General features: G+C 31.7%; 1 protein-coding gene and 2 non-coding genes across 3 annotated transcripts; 2 read left to right on the plus strand and 1 right to left on the minus strand.

Moving 5' to 3' along the window:
- Positions 1-3,410: 3,410 nt before the first annotated feature.
- On the minus strand, positions 3,411-7,439 carry LOC140181201 (uncharacterized). Its single transcript, XM_072224649.1, has 5 exons — positions 7,182-7,439; positions 6,547-6,626; positions 6,176-6,440; positions 5,652-5,869; positions 3,411-5,533 (listed from the first exon to the last, which is right to left on the minus strand). The coding sequence occupies exon 5, from the start codon at positions 4,337-4,339 to the stop codon at positions 3,755-3,757; it is 585 nt and encodes a 194-aa protein (XP_072080750.1). The 5' UTR covers positions 4,340-5,533; positions 5,652-5,869; positions 6,176-6,440; positions 6,547-6,626; positions 7,182-7,439; the 3' UTR covers positions 3,411-3,754.
- Positions 7,440-9,302: 1,863 nt separating this feature from the next.
- On the plus strand, positions 9,303-9,386 carry TRNAM-CAU (transfer RNA methionine (anticodon CAU)). Its single transcript is given in 2 exon segments — positions 9,303-9,340; positions 9,351-9,386. It is a non-coding gene; the product is annotated as a tRNA-Met (tRNA).
- Positions 9,387-9,487: 101 nt separating this feature from the next.
- TRNAM-CAU (transfer RNA methionine (anticodon CAU)) lies at positions 9,488-9,571 on the plus strand. The gene is given in 2 exon segments: positions 9,488-9,525; positions 9,536-9,571. It is a non-coding gene; the product is annotated as a tRNA-Met (tRNA).
- The last annotated feature ends 3,316 nt before the right edge of the window (positions 9,572-12,887 follow it).

Here is a 12,887-nt window from a genome sequence, read left to right on the forward strand (position 1 = left end):
TGCATGCTCAAAATTTAATTTTGCTTGAAAAACAGTTTTGGAGGTTGGCTGTTAATTCTAATGTACTACTTAATAAAATGTTAAAGGGTCAGTATTTTAGATATAAGTATTCTTTGACTGCAGACAAAGGGACTAACCCTTCTTGGGGTTAGCAAAGTCTCTTAGAAGATAGAAAAATAGTGAAAAAAGGATTGTTGTGGAGTATAAGATCAAGAGATGATGTTAATGTTTGGCAAGAACGCTGGCTGTCGTCCCCATACCCATATCATATCAGTCTCAACAATCAATCTAGCAACAATATGTTTTCAATAATTAATAGAGTAAAGGACTTACTGACCACAGGAAGAAGATGGAACAGAGAGCTTATCGATTTAATCTTTTTTCTTGAACTAAGTACCTGCATCCTCTCCATAGAGCTGAATAATAACGGCAAGGACTCTCTGATTTGGGTCTTGAACTCGAAGAAGCAATATGATGTGGCGTCAGGATATGTGGTGGCGTATGGCTTTGCGCATGAGCCGATCAATCAACTACCTGCAATCATGCAAAATCCAAGAATTTAGAAAAAAAATTAAGGCTTACAGATACTAACAAAGATAAAAAAAAATTTTTGTGGAGAGCTGTGCATGAAAGATTACCTGTACTGAGGCTCATCCACCAGCGTTTCCAGTCGACTCCACCTTTGTGTCCCAGATGTAGATTAGCTCCGAAAACCATCATCCACAGCCTTCGATGGTGCAGTCCTACTCAGGAGGTACGGGGAGCAGTAAATTTGAAGCTGGTGCCGCTATTGCAAATTAAAGTGTTTCTCCCTTTGTGTAGTGGTGGATCCAAGTACTATTAAGTGCTGGAAGTGGGAGAGAAGATGAGGACGCCCTCAACATCTTTGTTGCTTTTGTTGGGCATTATGAAAAGCATATAATAAAGAGGTGTTTGAAAATGAGAAAATTCCTATCCAACAGATTTCGAACTCAACAAGAAAGATTTGCTAGGAGATGAATAGAAGACAAGTTTCTTAATTTCCTAATATATTTCTTTTTTTTAGTTTATTGGTTATTAGCGTAGCCACTTATTGCTTCAATTGGAAGAACCTCTACTATTTTTTTAGTCTCATATAGAACTTTGTATCACTTTCTTAAAGTAATGCAATTACTTTCACTTTGGAAAAAAAAGAATAATTATTTTAAATATTATTCTATATGGATTAATAGTAATTATTAATTTTTTACATAGGATACAAATATTTTTAAAATAAATAAAATATATTTTTTGTTCCTAATATTTTTAAAATTTTAAAAAATTATCCCTAATATTTAATTTGTTTCAATGTTATCTTTAACGTTTTCGATAAGTTTCAATTTTATTCTTACTATTAATTTTTCGATAGTCAACATATGGTCAATATTTTTCTTTTTAATTTTACTCCTCCTCTTATAATCACTACTATCATCATCATCAACATTTTTCTCTTCCACTCCATCCACCAGCCACTATTGTCATCCTACCCTCACTACTAGCTCTCCATTACCCACCATTCACTGCACTACTAGCACTGCTTCAGAGTACCCTCTCTCCCTCATTTCACACTACACCCACTATATCATCAACCTTCAAACCACACTACTGCCACTATCATTGAACCGTCCATCATCCACATCAACAACAATAGCCACCATCCTCTTTCCATCAAATCGCCACCCCCTATCTTTCTCTCTCTCTCACCAAAGCCTTTGCCATTTTCTTTCTCATCATCACATTCCACAACCTTGTGCCCCACCATCACAAATCCAACCTTAGTTCCATTTAAAATCATCATTAACAACAACAAAAATAACATGCAACAGAGAATGATGAGAAATTAATAGAAGAAGAAATTGAAATTGAAATCAAGAAAATGCGAGATCTGAAAAAAGGAAGAGGGAGAGCGAGAGTGGTGCGGTGGCACAATGGTGTCAATGAAGGGTCGTGGTGAGGTAAGGTGAAAATATGTGATTTTGTTCATGTTGATGATGATAATGATGGAACAGTAAAATGGGAAGATGTGGTCATGCAAATGTAGAGGGATCAGGTAGTAGTAGTGAGTGATAGTGGTGTAATAGAGTGGAGCAGTGGTGCAATACTGGAGCGGCTTGGGCAATGGGATAGGTCGGAGGTGGTGAGTTTAAGCACTGTGTTAGAAAGGTGCAGAAAGAGGGTGGTATATGATAATGAAAAAATATGGGAAGAAAGCGATACATGAGAGAGGGGTAAAATTAGAAAGAAAAACGTTGACCATATGTTGACTATTAAAAAATTAACAGTAAGGATAAAATTGAAATTTATCGAAAATGTTAAGGATAACATTGAAACAAATTAAACCTTAAGATATTTGTGAAACTTTTCAAAAACGTTAAAGACAAAAAGTATACTTTATCCTTTTAAAATTTATTTGGTGTAACCCTAATATCTTTACTTTGTAACTTATATGCTGAACTCTTCTCTCTTTTCACAGAATCACCACCTCTATTCCTCTCTGGTCTCTGTCGTCGCTGTCCAACCCAACAATTGCTGCCATTCTTAGTCCCTATCCCGGTGTCGTTCTTAGCCTCTCTCTCTCCACATCGTTCATTCTCAGTATCTCTCTTCACATCGTTCATTCTCAGCCTCAGAGCGTCGTCGTTCTTTCTGCCATCGTCATGGCACCGGCGCCCTTCCATTGCCGTTCAGCGTCGTCGTTTTCACTGCTCAGCGCCGTCGTTCTCATTCTTTAGAGGTGTCATCCTTAGCAGGCAGCGGCAGCATGGTTCTCAGCAAATCATCATTGTCATCAGCATCATGTCGCCATGGTGTTCCGTCTCTCCCTTCATAGCTACGTTTCAAGAGTTCCAATGGAGCATCAACCTTAGGTATGAATTTGTTTCATTGATTTCATTCAATTTTTTTGTTCTATTTATCTCATTTTCTTAGCTAGCTATTTCGGGATCTACTCACATATGGCATGTACTAATTAGGTTATCATTGATCATTCAAAGTTAAAAAAATATCACGACCACCCTAAAAATCAGATGAATTATAACTGACACACAACGTATGGTTCTAACCTAAGGTTGCGCCTGGCAACCCTTGGGAACTGGTAGCTAGGGGTGTTCATGGGTCGGGTGAAACCGGGTTCGATGTGACCCAGACCCGGCCCGAAATATATACCAGGTCTATTTGTTAGACCCGAACCCGATGAAACTTATACACTTTCGGGCCACGATTATACCGGGTAAAAACCGGGCCATTAACATTACATTACTTTGATACCTTCTTATAAGTTAGCATGTGAAAATATCCAAATTTCTAAGACTCCAACCATTATTTGACATGGTAAAATTCACTTAGAAAAATATAACAAGAACCAAATCTTCTCTAAAATTAAAGCATAACCATAATCAATACTAATATTGTCTAATAACACAAAATTTTTAAATCAATACAAATAACACAATATTCTGCCATTAGTCTAAAGTCTTATGCATTTTAAACATAAAACATTAACTTATAGTCTTATAATGACTAATAACACAAAGTATTAAAGTTTACAATACTTAAATTCCACATAAAAATAGTCATCATCCATCATTAATAACACAAAATATTAATTGTGTATGATGACCGGGCCGAGTTTGGGTGACCCGAGTTATGGCCCGAACCCGACCTAAAATAATGACCGGGTCTATTTTTGAGACCCTTACCCGACCCTAAACCCGATGAATTCACACTAAATTAGCCCCTAAAGTGTTCGGGGCCGGACCGGGTCTTCCGGCCGAGCCGGGCCATGTACACCCCTACGTGGTAGCGGTCCACGACATGCCTGGCGCGAAGCAAGCGCACTGGGGCAGCGTGTTCGGCGATGACCCAATTTTCCGCAGGCACTACATTTTCTCTTCTTTGGTTCATTTGTTACACGAGAATCATTTCCTCTACCAGTGCCTTTTGTCCGCACGCGGACCTGATCATTTATCCCACCACCCCCCTCATCGTTAAGGTGTGGATTCACATCTGGGGCCACACGCAACGCATTCTTGACCTCTAACATGATAGCATCTCGTGCCATTTTTTCATTGAAGACCTTGTAGTCCTCGTCCCTTAGACAAGCCACATTGGCAAAAATCTTACATTGGTCTACAAATGCACCAAGTCTGCTACGGTATCGGGATGCAGCATCGCCCGTATCAGTAACTTGTCTATCGGCAGTCACATTGTTCTTGGCGCTTTTGCACCACCTCTTGAGGACCAGAGTCTTTGGCAAAGAACCGATATCAATACCAACCAGAACTACAATTATGTGAACACAAGGGATCCCATATGACTCCATTCTGCGGTAATTACATTGAAATGTTCCATTGTGCAGTTGATGCAAGACTTGCCAGGTTACCTCCGGGCAGCAATACTTCTGTATCACATAGCAACATTCATTTTCACAATCCTGCCAGTATACAATGTAAAATCTTACGTCTCGCAAAGTAGGTGCCACGCGCAAAGTCTATGATGAGCATCTGGAAACACATGCATAATAGCTAGCCTCATAGAAGGATCCTCATCAGTTATAACTGCCTTCGGGGCCTTTCCCGGCATGCATTCCAGAAACCGTCTCAGCACCCATTTATACGAATCCTGTAACTCAGATGAAACCATTGTTGTTGCAAACACGCATGTTTGATTATGATGATTAACCCTGGACAAAACAATGACAGGAAGGTTATACGTGTTCCTCCCATAGGTCGCATCAAAGGCGAGTACATTACCGAATGCCTCATAATCTTCCTGGCTTCAGCCATCACTCCATATAAGGTCATACATATGAGAACCAGCCGCTACCTCATACCTCCAAAACAGTTTTTCATCATTTCTGGCAGCACGTTCGAAAAATCACAGTGCGGCATTTACATCTCCATTCTGTAAAGCACGTTGCTTTCGAACCTCATTGTGCATATCTTGCTTAGTAAACCTTACTAAGTTAAAGCCCCCAACCTGCATCGCAAATGACTGGTATATCTTTGGAATGCTTATCCCAACTTGCCTCATGCTATTCATTTGAGCAATTTCTACATCGGACATATTTCTGTGTGCAGATATCCAATAAACCTTTCTGAGAGTAGGGTGTGGTTATGATCATCCACAAACTGTGAAACAAACCATTTTCCATTTGTCTGATTCTTCTTTATCCTCATCTCTGCTACACACCTGCATCGCGTTATAGGCTTGTGCTCTCTTTTCCTATCCAGCTTATCTAGCCACTTCTTGTGTCTAAATCCTTGTCTATTTGCAAACAAAAGTGTATCTAATGATCTCTCCTTTGGCATTTTTTACCCTCTTAGTCTTCCTTATTGCAAAATCTTTTAGCTTACTATAACTCATGTAGAATTCTCTTGCTTCCCCAGGGGTAAAGAACTCCATCTTCAACGCTGACATGACTTGGTACCTGAGCCGATTGAGGCTTTGTGTTTGTCTGCATCATTTTCGGAAACCCTGTTTCGTCCCCTAAGATGCTCATGTCAAAAAGTGTCTCCTGCACAACAATTAACAATGCTACAATTACCCTATTTTTCATTAACTTATACCATTCATCTTCACAAAGACAAAAAACTAATATAATACCAATATGCAAGTTCTCCCCTATCATATACCTCATTTAAAAGCCCGTCCTCTGGATCTGGAATCGCCGATTCATGATTGGTTGATGTCGATATCGGCTCATGATTAATGTTGTTCATTTGTTTCCTAATAGGCTGAAGCTGCTTCTTCTAAAAGATCCCTTCACTTGTGGTTCTTAAAAACTTCAACAATTGCATAGGCAACAATAATAGCCAGTCTGGTCGTCACAATCTGGCCAATTGATGCAACCCTGTTAACAAAGCAAATTATTGTAACATGTTAACATAGGCAACACAGAGCTTCTGCTCCAATTTCAATACTTCCAGGAATCCATTACACTCACTACATCATCATCGGGAAAACCCATCCTATACAAACAACTACCCCACCTTGTTCTCGAGGCCCTTTTTCATAACACATGAATTTATCATACCAAACTTTACTTGGAAGATTTCATTCAAACCCCGAAACATAATGCAAACGATTCAAATACAGAAGCATGGGGTTCATTAGCATTTCCATCATCAACAATAAATGAGGAGTTAACAACACTCACCTTAGCCCAAGTAGTCGAGGCACTATGACGTCTGCGGCGTATACCCAAACAGATCACACTGCATCAACGTCGGCCGCCCATTCACTCAACGAGACGCCCGCGATTCATGCGTAAATATCCAGATTCGGCGCAGGTAAGATTTGTTCTGAATCTGATCCGCTTGATCCAAACACCTTCCTCAACGCATGCTCAGCTCAGAAATCTCACCAAAGTGTTTACGTATTTGATGATGACCTGCCTCCCTTTACTCTTTCTCTTTGCTATCCTGCCCACAAACCAAAAGACCCCAGCTAAAAACTTGTCTTTCTCATTTTAGAGCTGTGTATAATAGACTTTTCTTATTAAAAATTAAGGGTAAAGTAGTCATTCACCTCCACCTAAAAGACAAAAAAAAAATTGGAACTTGTTCGTACATGGCTCACCAGTATGCCAAGCCCGTATAATGCCTCACCTGAAATGTTTCCTAAAGTTTAAACTCAGTTGTCGACTTTGACGTGGAGAACCAAAATAGTAAAATGATATATCAATCAACATACGTATGGAAATTACTCTAAAAACAGAAAAAAAATATATTATTTTTTTGAAGGCGATTTTTCTTCTATATTAATAAAAATTAGTAAGAAGATATAATAAAAAGATGAATGAATAATTATAACCAAATATAAAAACATAATTTTGTATTTTATAAAAAATGATAAAATCTCTAAAAAAAATACATATGGGAATTAGTAGTTACTATCTTATTACCAATGTTAATAATGAGGCTTAGCACAAATGACAGCTAGTTTAGGCTGTGTTTGTTTGTTGAGACATAAACATTAATTATTAGACACAGCAGTATGTATTTATCGTTTGTTTATTAAAACATAGATTTAAATAGACACAACGATTCATAAATACACACAAAATATATGTATATCGTATTCTTTTTTAAAATTGTGACACAGTAACACAATACATAAGACACAAAATTTGATCTTTTATATTTAATTATTTTTAAAATTACCAATTTTATCCTCGTATCTTCTTTTCACTTCTGTTCTTCCTCTTCTGCTGTTAATGATTTTCTCTCTTGCTTCCTCTGTTACTGTCGCTGCTACTGTCGTCGTGCCATCTTCACTTCATCCTCCCTGTCTCACTTTCTAAATCCCCTTCTCTTTGTTTAGACGTGTACTCTCACACCTGCAGTTCAAATCAACTAATATCCAAAAACATAGAGAGAGAGAGAGAGAGAGAGAGAGAGAGAGAGAGAGAGAGAGAGAGAGAGAGAGAGAGAGAGAGAGAGAGAGAGAGAGAGAGAGAGAGAGAGAGAGAGAGAGAGAGAGAGAGAGAGAGAGAGAGAGAGAGAGAGAGAGAGAGAGAGAGAGAGAGAGAGAGAGAGAGAGAGAGAGAGAGAGAGAGAGAGAGAGAGAGAGAGAGGTGGAACTGGAGAATAGGATATATAATGGAGGTTGTACGTGCGGTGGATCTTAGTCAGAATCAGAGATTATTGGCGAAAATGAACAATTTCGTAGTTATTGATAGCATAAGAAGAACGAGACCAGAGTTCCAGGTGAAGATGATAGCGGGACCAAAGCTGACTACGAAGCCATCAGCGAGCCAATGAGATTCCAAATGCTGAGTGTTGACAAACATTCCCAATTCTGCGCCGCAGCACTTGATTCCTCCACCTCTATCGGCATACTTCTTCCATTTTTTTCTTTTCTTGTTTATATCTGGTTTAATTTTTTTCTTTTATTTTTTTAAAAACATAAGAAGTGTTGAGTTCATTATTGATATAGATTTTTTGTTGAGTTTTTCGTAGTAATTTAGGTTGATGTTAATTTTAGTGATAATAACGATAAAAAATAATAATGATTATGACAATAATAAAATATATTAAAGAGAATAAAATTAATATTTAATTTATACATTTGTATCTTATACATTATTACTAGATACATTATAAGATTTGTGTACTTTTATGTTTATGCATTTTTATATATTTATGTATGTGTATATATATTTCTAAGACACTAACTAAATAGTGCCTTAATTTTTATAAGCATTTAGTCATCCTGATAATTCTTATCCATTGTTAATAAAGACTTAACATAATTGACACTTAACAATTTAGCATCGGTTAAAGTTTTTATTTTTCACCCAAAAAGTTTTTATTTTTCAAAAATACTTTATTAAAACACTTTTAAAATTAATAATTTAAAAATTATAATATCTATGTTTGACGATAAATTAAATTAAAATTAATTTTTAATAAATATAAATAATAATTATATTTAATAATATAGATTTTAATTTTTTAAAAATTATAATAAACATAAATATAAAAGTAAATTTTAATATCTATTAATACATACAATTGTATTAATTTTTTAAATTTAATATGCACAAACTAAATTTTAAAAACATCTTCTTAATGCTTTCAAAAACACTTCAAACACATAATTCTTTTCATTTAACATAAACATATTTTTTTACTTTTGAAAATCACAAACTTTTCTATAAAAAAATTACCAAAATCATACCATAGTCGTTATCTCAAAAAAATATGTATCAATATTTGTTTAGAGATTTTATTAGCCAGCATCCACGTCCATTTAGGAAGTCTTTGATGCGGGCATAGATATGTATATTATATTATTATTGTTAATTTTGATACATATATCTGTTATATTATAAAATTAATAGATATTTTAAGGTGTATATCAAAAAAATTAAAACTGAAAATAACATTCTTACCAATTTTAAATGTAATTTAACGTATAAATACAGTAGAACGTTAACATTCACTCATTTAGAGGAAAGAATGAAGGTTGCAAATTTTCACTTTATAAGAATAAAGAATAGCAAATATTATAAAATGAGTAGCTTTACAAGCACTCTATATCGTTATTCTTTTTATTCAAATAAGTTTAGATGTTTTATTTTATATATTTTATTATTTAGTGTTTAATACTTTAATGTGAGAATAATTATAATAGTTGGTCTAGTAGTTAATTTACTAGTTTGTTTAAGTAAGTGTTAAGAATTTGAATTTTGAATTAAATTTTATCTTATTGAGTCAGAGGATACTATAAAAAAAAATTAAAAGAATTAGACAATTATTGTAAGCAAATTTACACAATAAGGGGTGGTGGCGCAGTTGGCTAGCGCGTAGGTCTCATAGCTAAGAGTTATCCTGAGGTCGAGAGTTCGAGCCTCTCTCACCCCAAACTTTTTTTTATTTTATGTTGTGTGTGTTTAACATTTTGAATTTGCTATAAAAATAATCAAAAGAATTAGATAATTATTGTAAGCAAATTTATTCAACAAGGGGTGGTGGCGCAGTTGGCTAGCGCGTAGGTCTCATAGCTAAGAGTTATCCTGAGGTCGAGAGTTCGAGCCTCTCTCACCCCAAATTCTTTTTTATTTTATTTATGCGTGTTTAACATTTTGAATCTCCTAAATCATTAGATGCTTATAGTATAATGTACAAAATCAAATCTTACTCTCATTATATAATGTATTAGCCAATTACCTAAGGTTAAAATTCCATATATATTTTATATATATATATATATGGAAGTGGATAATGAAACTCCTAAATTAATAACATTATTCCTTATCTATTAAATTGTTAATTTTCTTCCTATATTATCCCTCAATTTAAAATAAGCTTACGAATTTAACCAAAATAATCTTGAAGATCAAAACACCAGAAATACAAACTAAATCTATTTCAACTTCTATCATCTTCTTCGCTTTTATTGGCTCCCAAGTCCCAATTTTTTTAATTTGATTTTATTTGTGTTAGAGTGTCTTTTGTTAAGATAGAGCTAATTATTTTAATAGTTAACTCAACTTATTTGTTTCGTTAAACTCTTGTTTTTTGTTCTCTGTTTGTAGTCGAACAAACCAACTAAAGATCGAAACATGTGTTAATATAGTTATTAAACCTGGATTAAAACGAGTATTTAAATAAGTCTGAGTATTGTTTGAATTGAATAAATAATTAACTCGAACAAATTCATATAAAATCGGTTAAAATCATTATTCTAAGAACTAGACCAGAAACTTGTTCAATTAACTGAAAATTAGTCATTAAATTAGTTCGGTTTAGAATAAAAATTGACTAACAATAAATCGATCAAAAAATTAGTTAAACAATTGATTAACTGATTGAACCAGTTTATTTTTTAACAGTGAATTATTTAACATAATAAAATATAAAAAATTATTTTTTTAATATTTAATTGAATCTTTAAATTTTTGGTTTTATTGGTTTGATTATTGATTCAAATTTCAAAATTTTTGTCAAAATCAAAATATATTAAAAATGATATGTTTTGTTTGTCCTTCATTATACAAATGGGTCGCCGGGTTTAAGAGGAGTCTTTGGAGATTGATTAAACAACTAGCTCATTAATCCAATAATTCAGTGCGTTAATCAGATTGATTATCGGTTTGAACTTAATAACTGTGGTCGTTGATAATTTCACAAATAATGACGTTAGACTTTAAAGAAGTTAATGGATATCTGTGGATATGGTACGTCAAACTTTTTACAAGAGACATTCGAAGTCAAAGGTAGTTTATTTGCTAAAAACTTTAGCGTCATTAAAGTGGGATACTGCGAATACAACAAATAACAATGCCCCGATTTAGGTATTTTATTACTTTTAATGGTGGTGGATGTCAATATCACTCACACCCTTAATTGTTGCTACTTGGTTGTTGGAAAAGGAGAAAGAAAATAGAGTAAACTACTAATTGACTAAATTATTAATCCAAATTTTGCATAGTTGGAAAAACGAATCTTAAAAGATATTAGTGATAAATAAATTTTTAAAAGATTTTAAAATATGATAAAAAAAATAGATATTAAATATATTTTAAAAAATAATTTAAAAATTAAATTTTGATGCAAATTTTTGTAATCATTATTAAAAAAAATATTTTTGTAATTATTATCTTTTGTAATCATTACTTTTATTATGAACGACCACAATTGTTGGAAAATAAAAAAATTTAGAAATCAAATTTTGAATTTCTTTGTCTTTTTTAAAATATTGTCACAAAAATTTAGATTTAATAGATAAATTGTTTGTTAAATATAAAAAGTTTTTTTATTATTTATAAAAAAATATAATATTTATTAATTTTTTTTTGTCATATTTTTAAATAATTCAAAAACTGTTTTGTCGAAAACATATTTCACGACTTTTTTTTTAGCGGTCGAATCTTTTAGGTAACGAATTAATAATTAATCAATAAAATAAAGGCTTTACAAAAAAACAAAAAATGATTTTTTAATATTATTTTGTATATTTTTAGTATGTTGGTAATATAAAAATTAATTAATTTTAATAAGAAGTAAAAAAAATATATAAAAAAGTGTATAAAAAATAGTAAGGATAATAATCTTTTTAAAAAATAAGAATAAAAAATATCATTTTCCATGTTCTCTAATAATAGCCACGTGCTCCTTTAGCGCAAGCTTGGTAGTTGGTAGTTGATACTCACTAGTACTAAACACTTAAAAGTTAAAACTTAGCAGATGCAATATTTTTTTCTTGAATCAAATCCGAAATTCTGATCTCAAAATCTTATGCCATGAAATACCTAAAAGATATATCCTAATAATTCATAGTCATTTTTATGATTTGAAAATTATTTTTTGAAATTTAAATTTATAACTAATATTTAAATTAAATATAATTTATCTTTAAAAGAAGAATACATATAATTTTAAAAGAGAATGAAATTTGAATTCATATTTTTATCTTTTTTTTTTCTTTTTAAATCAAAATTTCAATTTATATAAAGTGAAATTTAATTTTCATATCTTTATTCTACCTTTTTTACATTTAAATTATAATTTTTTTAAAGATAAATATTATTTTATTAATATAAAATAAAAGTATTTTCATAAAGAAGTACAAAAGAATTGGGTACTTCTATTTATTACCAACTGTGACTGAAAGACCTAGCTTAAAGAAGAGTAAAGTAAGAGTAAAGAAAATTAGTAGCATCTATCAGGTATATTCACTTAATGAAAAAAAAATCATAATTCATAAAGTTAAAAAGAGTGAAAATAAGATTATTATGTTAGTTATTATTTATTCAATTAAACAATTAAGAATTTTTGTTTTTTTAGAAAATATAACTAAATTAGTAAATTCAGTTATTATCTAATAACAATTTTTTTTTTAAATTTTAAAAAATATTATAACATAATGATATAGAATTTAATTTTGATATACTACCATTATAAAATTGTTTTATAGGTATATTTAGGATTTATTTGGGTGCCATTTTTAAAAAGATTTTTTTAAATGATATTTTTTTAAAAAATCTTTTACAAAAATAAAAGTAATTTTATATTTGCATATCTCATATAAAAAGATCTTTTTATCTATCAATTATGTTTAGATAAAATAAGATAAAAATACTTATTTATTTATTTATTTATTATATAAAAAATAAAAATTATAATTTTTCAAAAAAATATATTTTTTATTTTTAAATATTTTTATTTTTATTATTAAAAATTTGTCAAATATATTAAAAAATAAAAAATATTCTTATTTAATTACATATATATTAATAAAAATAATTATTTTTTATAATAATTATTAAAAAAATAATGATATAATTATAATTATTTAATTATATAAAATATTTTATATTACCAATGTATTAAAATTAAATTATAATGGCGAAATATTATCTT

This window comes from Arachis hypogaea, chromosome 18 (assembly GCF_003086295.3).
Source record: "Arachis hypogaea cultivar Tifrunner chromosome 18, arahy.Tifrunner.gnm2.J5K5, whole genome shotgun sequence".
Taxonomy (NCBI): Eukaryota; Viridiplantae; Streptophyta; class Magnoliopsida; order Fabales; family Fabaceae; genus Arachis; species Arachis hypogaea.

Excerpts from the sequence above, each read along its gene's own strand:
- LOC140181201 (XM_072224649.1), bottom strand. The coding sequence starts at position 4,339 with ATGGAGTCATATGGGATCCCTTGTGTTCACATAATTGTAGTTCTGGTT.